The sequence below is a fragment of the Rhinolophus sinicus genome, linkage group LG15 (assembly GCF_036562045.2).
Source record: "Rhinolophus sinicus isolate RSC01 linkage group LG15, ASM3656204v1, whole genome shotgun sequence".
Lineage (NCBI taxonomy): Eukaryota > Metazoa > Chordata > Mammalia > Chiroptera > Rhinolophidae > Rhinolophus > Rhinolophus sinicus.
This window is the reverse complement of record NC_133764.1, coordinates 11,710,518-11,724,728: the sequence shown is the minus strand read 5'-3', so window position 1 is coordinate 11,724,728 and position 14,211 is coordinate 11,710,518. Positions and strand designations below refer to the sequence as shown.

The window sequence follows — 14,211 nt, the reverse complement described above, 5'->3', positions numbered from 1 at the left end:
ATTTTGAAGGGACAAATACAACCTCATTTAGAAGAAACTATATATCATTTGACTTAACATTTGGAAGGAAATGTGTGACTCAGTGGTGAATTATTCTTTTTCATATTTGTTTGTTGGCTGTTTGGTTCATTGAAAGCTGGGGAGGATACTCTCTCCAGTATTTCTCTTGATCCTGTGCATGGGTTCTTCAGTTCTAAAATAAACACATGATTTTCGTCACACACGCACACAAAAACCCAGCTATTATTGTCTATATGTTCAGGAAGGTAAAGGAAAACAGGAGCATGTAGATAGAGACACAGAAGATATTTAAAAGACCCCAATTGAATTCTAGACATGAAAAATACATCTGAGATGAAAAATATACTGGATAGAAACTCCAAGATGATATAGAGATAGAAAAATACTTAAAAAAAAAAAAAAAAAAAAAAAAGGATTAACAGCATCAGTGAGCTGTGGGACAACTTTAATCAACTTAATATATATGTAATTAGAGTCCCAGGGGAAAAACGGAAGGCAGAGAAACATTTAAAGAAATAATGGCTGACAATTTTCCAAATTTGATGAAAACTGTAAATCCACAGATCCAAGAAGCTCAACAAACACCAAGCAAAAGAAACATGAAGAAAAATACACCAAAGCACTATCAAAATCAACTTGCTTAAAATCAGCCATAAATACACAGGCAGCATAATGGACTGAGATGTGGAATTTCATTTGAAAAGCAAGAACTAAAATTTTTAAAATTCGTGTTTTTTCTTTCTTGATAGAATTCTGTTTGCACAAAGCTATGACTACCAGTCAAAATTATGGTCACATTTTGACTCCTGAGTAAATTGAAACGAAGGGAGGCAAACAAGGAAGAGAAAGAAATCTAACTGGGTGAGAGGTGGACGTGGGCAAGAAATGAGGTTACAGGATGTGTGTACAGTGTATATAATACAGTGGAAATTCCATTCACAAAAATTCCTCTTGGGAAAGCACTAATAATATATGCTGGAAGATTCTTCTTGGAATGAAATGTGAGACTTACCCCCATAAGGATATGCTCAGGTACAACAAAAGATGGTCACTAAATTACCTTTTAATGTTCCAAGGAACAGACTGTCAACTAAGGGACCTTTTCTTTTGCTGAGCAGTGGGTTTAAGAAGGTAATTGATCTGGGGGGAGGGGACTAGGGATTGGAGATCTGGCAAGAAAAAAGGGGCTGAGGTAACTGAGCCCTGAGAGAGGAGAAAAAGAGAAAAATCTTTAGGGGTGGTTTAGCCAAGAAGCGACTTCTGAGAACAAAATGTCTAATAGTATGTGAACCCCCTTCTCCAGGTCTTACAGAACAGCATCTTCAAGAAAGTCTCTATTAACTCATGGATGTGTTTGTCTGAGGGGATGCTTGGCAGGAGCCTGAAGAGGTGATAGGTTCTGTATCAAGCGGTGAATGTGGAAATAAAATATGAGAACAGAGAAATCAGAAGGTCAAGGGATAGGTGACATCCAAGTTTCAAGTGAGAAAGATATAGTCTGGGTATAATTCAATTTGAGCTTGAGAAATGAATACAGGAACGAGAGCACACTGCACTTGTAATCACCCTACTGAAAGAGGTGAAGTCAAAGAACTACTAAGAGTCACTGCTAGAGGCAGAAGGGCCTGAAAGGATGTGAGCACTGTGTGGAAACCGTACAAATCAACGGTTTCTTTGTACAGCCCTTTCCTCAAGCCAACAGTATGAACCTGGGAGAACATATTTTGGGGTACAGAATAAACCCACTTGGTGGGTTTTGGCTGTGACTAGTTCTAATGTTCCCAGGGACCTGATTTAAATCCATTATATTCAAATCCATGTAGCAATGAATAATACAAAATGTGCAAAGGATTTCAAGTGAGGCAGTAATGCATCTGCCTATCCGCAGAACAGCACAGTGGTGAAGGGCACAGATCAGGGCTGGAGTCTTGGCTCTAGCACTTACTTACCAGCTGTGCGATCATACGTGAGTTAACATCCCTCCTGCCCCTTTCATCTTTTAAATTGGGGTAGAAGCATCCACATCATTGATGGTTGTGCAACTATGAAAATCAACTAAAGAACATTCAACTCAACATTTAAAACAGGTGAATGTATGGTATGTATACTAAATAAAGCTGTTTGTTTTTTAAGAGTATCTAGATAACAGAGATGCTGTCAAAATAAAAATGTAAACTGTCTGGCACATAGTAAACACTCAATAAATATTTGTGATTAGTATTAGTGTAATCAAGACGAGATTAAAGAGCACTGAAGATTATATAAAGTTATATTTTTTAAAAAGAATCAAGAAACTATTGGGTTGGTTGAAACTTCAGAGATCAGTTCAACTCTCCTCATTTTACAGATGAGAAAATTAGGGACCAGCAGGTGAAGTGCCTTATTCAAGGTCTAGCTCTAAGACCAGACCCTAAACCTGCTGGATCCCAATTAGTGCAATTCCCACAACCACCCCACTGCCTCAGAAACATGGACACTCGAAAAACTGAGGATGTTTCCTCAAAGAAAAAAACACATAAAACACGGAAAACTCATGTAGAGATGCTGAAGAAAGAGAATTACAACGCCAAGGGCAAACTAAGAGGCCATCACATCCTGACCTATCAGCCCGGTGGGGTCCAGGTCATGAGCTTAAGTGCTTCGGCAAGAAGGCCCTTGTCAGTCAGGTGAGCCGACTCATCACTGTGGCCAGGTGCTTTGTGACAGAGAAGCTGCACAGTCCTTTCTGCTACTTCCTGACACAGGATTTGTCAGCAGCAGCAGGAGCTGGGGCCAAAAGTGAATGCAATAGAGTTCTTGGGAGCAGTCAGTATGAGGAGCCTGAAGTAAGGCATAGCTGCTCAAGAGATGCTTCTCCCCATGCTGAGTGGTCTGGTCTCACACATTTATCCCTGGCCTGACTTATCAGCGCCTCTGGATTCTAAGGAACTTCACTTACAATCCTGTAAGTTGCCTGTCAGTCTCCTCCATCATGGTACCCTCTTCAGATGAATAAGGAAATCTAGCAGATGTGGAATGACCCAGGCTTCCCACTTATTCATTAGTGCCGCCATTTTCTAAGGGAACTTGATAGCATGTCTGGAAGATTTTTGAAACTAATAAAAGCTTACTAAATTATTCCAATGCTAAATAGTGGACAGGAGAACAAAGTGTGTCTTCTAGGCTGACTTTCCAACATTTCAGGGGATAACATTCAATGAGTCAACTCTCATTCTTAGGAGGTGGTGGAATCACATTCCTCCATTTTTCCTTAAGAGTAAGAATTTAAGCTAGATGGCTGGTACAGACCCCTAATGTAATGTGATCCACTAGGGGAGGAGGGAGGAAGAGAAGGAAAAAGAAGAGAACTATGATTTTATGATTTAACTCAGTACATTGAAACTTCTCAATGAATAGTTCATAAAAGTGCCTCATCCTATTTGACCAACTGTTTAAATAAGAATCAGTAGAAGGACAGAGGAGGTTTTGTCCATTCATTTGATCTCAGAACTTGGGGTGCGGATTATGAACAATAAGTCTGACTTCAGCTTTTCTATAGAAAACGTTCCTATTTTGCAGATCATTCCATACAGTGAACACTTTGATGTCGGAGGAGGTGAGAGCTCCGACTAAAGGTCTTCTGACATTCTTGGCACTCGTAAGGCTTCTCTCCAGTGTGAATTCTCTGATGTATGATAAGTTGGGAATGCTGGCTGAATGTTTTCTCACACTCGTTACATTCATAAGGTTTCTCTCCAAAGTGAATTTTCTGGTGGAGAAGCAGCTCAGAGTTATCCCAGAAGGTTCTTGCGCATTCATTGCACTGATGAGGTTTCTCTCCAGTATGAATTCTCTGGTGGACGATAAGGTGGGAGGTCCGCCTAAAAGCTTTTCCACACTCAAAGCACTCATAGGGTTTCTCTCCAGTGTGAATTCTCTCATGTCTAAGCAGTTCTGAGTTCCCCCTAAAAGCCTTCCCACATTCCTTACATACATAGGGCTTCTCACCAGTATGAATTCGAATATGTCTAATAATCTCTGAGTTCTGGCCAAAAGTTTTCCCACATTCATTACATTCATACGGTTTGTCCCCTGTATGAATTCTTTGATGCCGGATGAGCTCAGAACTCTGACCAAAGCCTTTCCCACATTCGTTACACAGGTATGGTTTTTCTCCAGTATGAATTTTCTGGTGTCTAATAAGGCCTGAGCTATGCTTGAAGGCTTTGCCACACTCACTGCATTCATGATATCTTTCTTCAGTATGAATTCTCTGATGCTGAATAAGCTGTGAGCTAACCCTAAAGGTCTTCCCACATTCATTACATTCATATGGTTTCTCTCCAGTGTGGATTCTCTGATGTAGAATAAGGGCTGAATTCTGACTGAAGGCTTTACCACATTCTTCACATTTATAAGGTCTCTCTCCAGTATGAATTCTATGATGGTGGATAAGATGTGAACTCTGAATGAAGGCCTTTCCACATTCATTACAAGCAAAGGGCTTCTCTCCAGCATGAATTCTCAGGTGCCTGCGAAGACTTGAGTTAGTTCCAAATGTTTTTCCACATTCTTTGCATTCAAAGGGTTTCTCTCCACTATGAACTCTCATATGCTGGATAAGATGTGAGTTCTGATTAAAGGCTTTCCCACATTCTTTACATGTATGAGGCTTTTCTCCCACAGAACTTCTCTGTGTTTTGTTAGGTTCTAAATTCTCTATGAAGTTTTGGCTAGAGGTAGCAAATGTACTAACTGCCTCTGCTGTAGTATCTCCCTGATGTACTCTCTCATTCTCATTATTCTCCTGGTCTTTCTCGCTTGAGGGTGATTTCTTAAAGATAATCAATCCTGATGCAAAGTCTCTCTCCTGAGGAGACATCTGCTCCATAATCTCTTCTGTGGACTCCCTCGAATACCCATCCAACATGTCTTCTTCACATGCTGCTCCAAACTCATGACCCTGATAAACCACCTTTGGAAGTTTTTCTAATATTGGCCCAGGTGGCTCAGATTCTTCAGAAATTTCTTCCTTTGGAATTACCTCCTTGTTCTCAGTCCCCATCTCACAATCTGAAATGAGAGAGGGTAAGTATGTGAAATGGCTATATAATATCTAAATGAAGCTAATGCTATAGGAGTATGGACCTTTGACATGGTTCTGACAGCACTCATAAATAGTTGTGGTATCTGGGGAAATTGCAGGATGCTGCTGAAGAGAAAGAGATTTAGGATTATGGTGGACATGCTAAACAAACAGCAAGCAATGACTGAAAAGAGTGACAGAAATTATCAGAGGAAGAGATTTAAGGAGATAAACAGGAAATGGATGGTAAGGAGATGCTGATAAACGTTCATTAATATTAGCAGTGAGTTGAGGCAGAACCTGAGATTGGTAAGGGAAAAAATTAGAGAAAATGATGGCCGTATTAATAGAAGATACATGAGAAAGATTGGGAAAAAAGGGCAAAAATGACTCATAACAATAACTCTGGAGTTTATAGAAATCACCAGAAAGAGAGTAGCAAGAGAACTATCCCTAGTCCAGTACTGTGATCTCTCCAGCTCTACACAACAGGGGATTGTATATGTACCCATTCAAAAGGTTACATGACTTAGCTATAAGTAGCACAGGAGTAACTACCCTTCGCTCCCTTATATTTGGATGAAGTAGGTTCTAACTTAATTTTCTCCAGATGGTGAGCAAATTGTATCAATTCCTACTTTTCTTTTCCTTACTGATTTGAAATGCCACCTATACCATAGTCTAAATGACCATATATATCTGGGTTAATTTCCAGACTCCATTCAGTTCTATTGATCTGTATATTCCCTCTCTAATACCAAACTGTTCAACTTACTATAAGTTTCTTAACATTTTAATATGTTAGAAAAAGTTCTCTCTCATTAGTCTTTTTAAAAATATTTCCTATTTTCATAGTTTTCTAAGTAAATTTCAGTATAATTTTGCAAAATTTCCAAACTTATCCTGATTTCTTTTAGCTACATATCCATCATGTCTCTGTATGAATTTTGTATGAATTTTCTAGCTGGCCATTATATATATATATATATAAACAATGCTGTTGATTTTCACACCACTGTTGATACTAATATCCAGTGTTGATCCTAATTTTGTAATTGGCCCTTTTATAGAATTTTCTTAGTACTTTTATAGACCTTAAAGGCTATACTTTTTTAAAACCTCTAAAAGGCTGTGGCAAAGATTTTTAGTTGTCTACCCCAATATCCATTCTTCCCCACCTCATCAGCAACAGAATAATGAATTTATTTAGCACTGCAATGTGCCTAGCTAAAGAAATAAATTCTCAGTCTTCTTTGCAGCTAGGTTTTGCCAGCTGCTTCTGGCTAACAAGACAGTAGATGCAAATGAAAGGACATGGAACTTCTAGGAAGTCTCCTTAAGAGTGAGAGGATGCATTTCTTTACCCTCTTCTTCCATGTTGTGTCTGGGGCATGAGCTGGTAGGTAGAGCGCCATCTTGACCCATGAGTCCACCAGCACACCCTACGACAGAACCAGAGCTAGAAAGAACCTAGGACCCTGATGACTCCATGGAGCTGCCACAGCAGCCCTGGAATGCCTGCCTCTGCACTTCTTTTATCTAAGAAATAAATAAGCTTTGTCTTGCTCAAGCCATTATGATTTTTTTTACTTATGGAGCCAAACCTATTCCCAACTGGCATAATGGACACAGCGACTTAGCTGTCCCGGTCAGAGAAGTAACGCCCAACTGCTGGGAGAATGAGCCTGGCCTCTGTTCAGGTAGTAAGCAACCTGGAGCTGACAGTGAAGAGGCCCTTTGCCTAGCCCGTGCATTTGTACTACAGCAAATCGGAGGAATATAATCCTCCTATCAGTAAAAGTATTGACTGTGGAAGGTGATTCTCAAGGGGGTAATGGGCAGCTATGTGACTTCATCCTTTAGAAAATACAGAGTTATGGAATGGTTTTTAAGCCAAGAAGTGACACAGTCCATTGTCAGACTAGCATTTCAGGCAGATGCACACTAATGGCTATTTAATGGGTGAACTAGAAAGCAGTCTACCTGGAAATAGGAAAATCAGTTAGAAGGTTGATGCAGTGATCAACGCAAGGGGTGATAAAATCTAACTAGTTGCAACAGTACTAGTGGGAATGAAGAAGAGACATACTGGAAAAATACTTAAGAGGACAAACTCCGTAAGATTTGGTAGTGATAGGACATAGGTATAAAGAAGAGGGAGGAGTCAAAAGTGGTACACAGCTCTCTCTTTATTTGAGGAATGCTAATTAGATGGATAGTGGTGCCACTGAGGGAACACTGGAGGAGTAGCTTCCTTTAGAAAGGAAGATGACAGATGAGCTCTGTTTTGGACTTATAAGAGTATCAAGACATCAGTCAAAATATATTGGTCTAAAGCTTAGAGCAGTCAGGACTAGAGATACAGACTTGAGAGTACTCAGCATAGATGGTAGTGAGTATAGTGTGAGAACTGTCAGATACTGAGGACAGAAACCTAAAAAGCCAAAGCTAACATTTAAGAGTATTCCAAACAAACTGATGATTACTAGATGGGAGGGGGGTTGGGGGAGCTGGGTGAGAAAGGTGAAGGGATTAAGAAGAACAAACTGGTAGTTACAAAATAGTCATGCGGATGTAAAGTACAGTATCGGTAATATGGTAAATAATGTAAAAACTATGTATAGTGTCAGGTGGGAACTAGACTTATCAGGGGGATCACTTCATAAATTATAGAAATGTCTAAATGTTGTACATCTGAAACTAATATAACATTGAATGTCAACTATAATTTTTTAAAAAGTCACAGGGATATAAAGTACAGCGCAGGGAATACAATTGATATTGTAATAACTATGTACAGTGTCAGATGGGTAATAGACTTATTGGGGTTATCACTTTGTGAGGTATACGAGTATAAATGTCTAATCACTATGCTGTTTTGTACACCAGAAACTAATTTAAAAACAAAGAAAAAGAAAAGAAATATCATTTGATCATAAATGTGAAGGTTTATTTCTGGTTTCCTAGTGCTATTCCATGGAAATACGTCTGGAAGTATGTCTGTCCAAAGTTTAGAACCACACTGTCTTGATTACTCTGGCTTTGCATAAGCTTTGAAATTGGGAAGTCTGAGTCTTCTAATTTTGTTCTTCCATTTCAAGATTGTTTGGGTTATTTGGGGTCCCTTGAATTTCCATACAAATTTTAGGATCAGCTTGTCAACTTCCGCATAGAAGACAGCTGGAGTTTTCTTAAGGATTGAGTTGAAGCTGTAGGTCAGTTTGGGCGTTTTGCCATCTTAACAATATTAAGTCTTCGAATCCATGAACATGGGATCCTTCCATTTACTTAGGCCTTTCTTAGTTTTTCAACACTATTTTGTAAGTTTTATGAGTATAACTTTTGTGCTTCTTCTTTGGTTAAATTTATTCCTATTTTATTATTTTTGATATGATTGTAAATGGGATTGTTTTCTTAATTTTGTTTTTGGATTATTGCTAGAGTATAGAAATACAGTTGATTTCTAAATTTACTTTGTACCTGCAAATTTGTGTGTGAGTCACATTTTTTTGCATCGTTGTATGTCTCAATTAAAAAAAAAAAAAAAAAAGAGTACTCCAGTTATCTTCCATCTTGCTACCTTTCTCCATCCTGCTCTCTGCCCTAGAAAGCTAACCTATACAGCACACATCAACAGACCCTCTGGCTTCTAGTTGTGTTCCAACAATTGCGAGTCCCAGCAGGAGGCTGGAAGTAGGGAAGAGAGTAAGGTCAGAGTATTTATTCTCCTGGTTCCTCCCTATGAGATCACCTTGGGCTGATGGTCTCCCTCAATTGAAGGTCATTACTTCTCTCAAGAAGTCTATCCTACCCAATTGTCTCAACAACTGAGTTCTAGTAACCTCCCCTACCTCTTGTCTTTTCTGACCCAGGATTCCACTGTTGCCAGCCCGAGGTCCCTCAACACCCTGCCCACACCTATATCATTTATAATTAACCTCTTTGCAAATAAACCATCCTCAAATTATCCTAATTTGAGTGAAGTATCTGTTTCCTGTTAGGACCTTAATAATAAAGGGGTGGGTAGAAGAAGAAAAGCCTGCCAAGAAGAGAAAGAATGGTTAGTGAAGTAGAAGAGGATCCAGAATAAGGTGTCATAAAAGTCACCAGGGCAATAGCAGAGGGAATTAAAAAGTGTCACATGCCGTTGAGAAATCCAATAGAATAAGAACTGGAAAACATCTACTGGGACGATTAGGTAGTCACAGATGATCTATGAGAACAGATTCAGTGGAATGACAGGAACAGAAGCCAGGTAACAGTGTACTGATTAGTAAATTTGCTGCTTCTTTCAAAAAATTAGGATGAAAAAAGAGGACCAAGATAGGCAGCAGCATGAGAGGTCAAAGAAGGGTCAAAGAAAGATTTCTCTGATGAGAAAGCTTTGAACATGTTTATATTAGAAGGGATGGTGCCAGTAGAATGACAGGGGTGAAGAGGGAAGAAAAGATGAGATTACTAAAGAAATGAAGACTCTGAGAGGTGGGAGAGACTGGGGTCAAGTGGTGAAGGAAGGGAAAGTGGCAATTTTGGGGTGACCCTTATACTGCCCTTTTCCTGTGTCCAGCCTCCAGTCATCCACAGGATGCTGGTTACTACCACCATCCTACCCTGGGGCTTCTCTAGTCACTCATCAGTGCAGCCCTGGTAATGCCCTCCCCCACCCCCACTTCAGACAGCTGGGAGGAACCCGATTGCTTACTGGAGTCCGGAAGTTCTGGCAGCTCTTTGTGTTACCCCTCAAAATGACCTGGAATTTTCTTCAGCTTTCCCTCCCTTAGCATCTTCTCCAATTTTCCCACAGAGTAAGGGCAGGCAACCAAATGTTGGATTTCTCACATGTGTTGAAATTTTTGAAAATTATAGATAATACATATCTATATAATTTTAAGGATCCGTTGTAGCGAATTTAGCTATCTTCTTCATCCATGGTACTGAGTTGGGAAGTACTGTCTTAAGTAAATGTCTCTCTAATACTCAGTTAAGAACAAATTCCACAAGCTGATATTTCAGTCCCTATCTACTTCCAACCCCCTTCTCTGGCCTTTCCTTTTCATCTCTCCTATAGTGTCTTCTTTTCCATCATCTAGCTCTATACCAAGTCATCACTCATAGAACCTCCACATGTACACCATATGGAAAATCACTTGTCCACAATAAAACAAGATATAGAAGTTGTATATATACCTATCCCCAACTTCAAGATCTGGTTCAAAATTCAAATCCCAACTAAATTTGACCCCCTTGGACAATTCTTTCCCAACTAAATTTGACCCCCTCTGACCATTCTTTTACTTTACATTCTGCCACTGACACCGTATGAATGTCATTTGTTAAATACTGCTTTATGGGTACCTTCTCATTTCAAAGCCAATCACCATTTGGTTGATTTTCCCAGAAGCACAGCCACACATTAGACCTCATCCTAAGGAAATACTCACTACTCATTGCCTAAATTCACATTTCCAAGTACAATTTCCTATCTTTCTGTTTCTCACTTCTTCACTTTTCTAAACCTGAAATTAGCTATTTCTGGAGACAGATAAGATGGAGGTACCACCTGAGGAGAAGGTTGATGACTCTTCGTCCTCAGCCTGGGGATGACAAGCAGACCTCTACTGGGTCTCCACAGTTCAGAACAGGAGCTTCAACTGTGCAGACCTGAAATTGTTTTTTTCAATGTAGCTAGAGCAGTCTCAGAAAGCCTCATTCACAAAATGCTGATGCATAAACCAGATTCCCACCTATTAATTTACAAAGAGAAATAAAACTTTGAAAGGACCACACTGCCTAGACGGGAAGCCACATAAAACCCTGAAAATTGTGTAGTAGGCTTGCGATTATAGCAAGGTGTTTTTTGATGAATGGTTCTTAAATAATGATTCTTGGCCTGGAACTAGGATAGACGCATAAGAATCAACTGGGAAATCTGTTTAAAATAGTCATTTCCATGTTCCACCTCAGAATTCTCAGAATCAGAATCTCCAGAGGTGGACCACGGGATCTGTATTTTTAACAAGTGCCCCCAGGTGATTCTGATGCCCCACCAAATTTGGAAACCACTGTGTTACATAGTTCTAAAGGCTGAAGTTATCACATTCTCATTCTGGTACATCCATCTCTACCCAAGGTCTGGTCTACTAAGTAGCTCAGCACATGTGTGAAGCAGAATTATAGATACATTGCCAGTTCTTGCTCTGACTTATTTTTCCTACCCTCCATCTAGACTGCACCTCCCCTTCCCTAAACTTCTGAGAGCGACAGGGAAGACATAATACAATTGACTAGATCCCATGTTTGAGTTAAAAATCACATTTCCATTACGCTTATCAGGCTGACCCTAGTTACTGTGACTAGACCTGAGTTTGCCCAAATTGCCTAAATCAGAATTTACAACAATTTTTTATGATAGCAGTATCACCTAATCCTTTTAACTTACCTGCCAAAGACTACATTGTAATTTTCAGTAAAAAAATATTAAATAATTGATCAGCTCAGAGTCTGATGTGGTCTTTTTAAAATTTTGTTGAAAGCAAAGATTGGAACTTGAGTTACAAAAGGTCCAAAGTTATTTACTCCCTCAACAAACTGCCTCTTTGCGTGGTACTCCAGATGTTTTTCCACCCCAGAGTGATACACCGTAGTAAAATTAAGGAGGGCATAGGTGAGAAGCATATCTTTCTCTTGTAAAGGAGGAGAAGGGCAATTGTGAAAGAGGTAGGAAAAGAGAAAGCTATAGACCACAGACCCGTTCTTAAACAGATCAGCGGTAAGCAAGGATATATATATTGAAGCCAAAGATCTAGAAACTGATTTCTATTCAACAATCCATGCACCCACAGACATTTAGAAAGTGTTATAGAAAGCATCAGTGTGAGGAGGAACCAACGGGCATGCTTTCCTGTCTTTCTACAGCCAGAGCAGGCTGGGAATCTGGGGATATGTGTGGTGGGGGAGTGAGGGACTTGAGGATATTAGCCAGGACATAGTTGAGATGACTGAGTGAGATAGGGAGGCAAATGAAGTGGGGGAAAGGAAGGGTCTGTAAGTAACAAAATACAAATCAAGCATTAAGCCAGCTTGAGTTGTAGTCTGTTACTTACAGATGAAAGTGTTTTAACTGATACAAATACTTTCCCTTGACTTCTGAAAGGCCAGGTCCTACCAAATACTCAATAACTAGTACAAGAATCACCTCCTCCCTAAAGTCTTCACTAACACCTGCAGGAAGGAGTTTTCTCTGGGTCCTCTGAACCAGCATTTCACTCACCTCTTTCTTTGTACTATAGTTATCATGTTGCTTCCTGTTCATTGCTCCCCAAGATCCACAGAATAAAAACTTAATGTGGCTCATAATGCCCTCCTGGTCAGGCCCCAGGCTCCCTTCCCATCTCCCATTCCACCCTCTCCCATGACTGTTGGAAGCTGCAGGCATGCTCGGGGTCCTGCAGTGCAAACACTTCCTACTCTTGAGCCTAGAATGGTGTCTGATACATAGCTGATGACAACTATTTGTAAAAAATAAGGTCCTTCTCCCAATCTGGATGATATTTAATTTAAATCACTGTTATCCTCCATTCCTCTGTTCTCCCCCTGGTTCCCACAATCAAGAAGGCTCTATTACCGTGTTTCCCCGAAAATAAGACCGGGTCTTATATTAATTTTTGCTCCAAAAGACACATTAGGGCTTATGTTCAGGGGATGTCATCCTGAAAAATCATGTTAGGGCTTATTTCCCGGTTAGGTTTTATTTTCGGGGAAACACGTTACCTGCTTCCTTTCCATAATTAATAATCATACGCCAAAATCCTGTCTGCCAGCACAAGGCACAATTTGCCACGGAGGCCTTATGTTTTTGACACTGCCCGCCATTTCGTCCCCGCAGTTTACTTGGGAATGGTGTCTGAGAAAATCACAGCTCCCGCTAGCCCCCAGTCGGGACCGAGGAAGTGAGTGTCCCTGCTTCTCACGCCACCGCGGCTGACAGGCACGGAACCAGAGAGAAGATGGACCCTGGCACAATGTCCAGGCTAAGCAATTTATAGACAATATCTTGTTAATCTCACAACCTCCTTATGAGCCAAGAATGCTGGAAAGCATCACTGTGATGGGGAGCCAATTGGCATGCTTTCCTGTCTTTCTCCAGCAACGCTTTTGACGGCCCCAGAGCAGGCTGGGAATCTGGGGATATGTGTGTTGGAAGAATGAGAGCAGGTGGGAAATGGAGGCCCGGGATGACCATAAAGTCCAAGGTCACACAGTGAACCCGGGTCAGGAACGGGCCTAAACGTTGGCTTTCTGCTCCGCTCCCGGGCCGGGGAGTCAGGAGCCCAGCGCCCTCCTCCCTCCCGCCGGGACTGAATGAGATCTCACCGCAAGCCGTTACCGCCCCACGCCCGCTCTGCTCGGGTTCCCGGCGCTGCTCGGGTTGCTCGCACAAAACCCGCTGCTGTTGTCTTGGTTTCACGGGCGACTGGCATCGGCTATTTCCGGTACCCGGGCGGCACTCCAGCCAATCAGCGCGCGTCGCACTGTGCCGGAGGAACAGGTGGTTCGCATGCCAACGCCTCCTCCCCTTTTCCAGCGTTGCTTTATGCGGGTTTTCGCCCTAATCCGAACGCCATCTCGCCACTGCCTGCCAAAGCAGCATCCTGGAGTGCCCCTGTGCACCCAGCGATGGCCACTTCAGCCCCAGGATCACTGACGAGCTGGGTCCTCCGGGTTTCCTAGAACGGCTCCAGGGATGCACTTCCGCCGCGCGACCGGACGCTCTACGCACTGGTGTCTCTCCCGGAGCACTAACCTGGGCTTGAGGAATAGGGAGTCAGCTTCGCTTTCTTGTGGGATAGGGATTGTGGGACCTCCTTAATTCCCCCAACCTGCATCCCTTATCCTGTCATTTCCTTCCCTGAGGTTCTTGAGTCTGGTAAACACAGACTCCTAGATCCCAGGAAGAAACCTGTCAATTGCTGGGGACGAAGGGAGACCTGCACTGAGGTCATGGAGGGGTTACTGGAGGGAGGGAGTGATGTTTGGGCTGAAATCTGAAGATTGTACGGGAGTTACCCAAGTGAAGAGTGAGGGGGAGAGCGGTTCAGACAGTGGGAACAGTGGTCTGTGATAGC

At 41.5% G+C, this 14,211-nt stretch overlaps 1 protein-coding gene across 1 annotated transcript; it reads right to left on the bottom strand.

The window, feature by feature from the left end:
* Positions 1–2,272: 2,272 nt before the first annotated feature.
* ZFP3 (ZFP3 zinc finger protein) lies at positions 2,273–13,590 on the bottom strand. The gene is made up of 2 exons (XM_019715120.2): positions 13,460–13,590; positions 2,273–5,073 (listed from the first exon to the last, which is right to left on the bottom strand). Exon 2 carries the CDS (start codon positions 5,063–5,065, stop codon positions 3,581–3,583), a length of 1,485 nt encoding a protein of 494 aa, XP_019570679.2. The 5' UTR covers positions 5,066–5,073; positions 13,460–13,590; the 3' UTR covers positions 2,273–3,580.
* Positions 13,591–14,211: the final 621 nt, after the last annotated feature.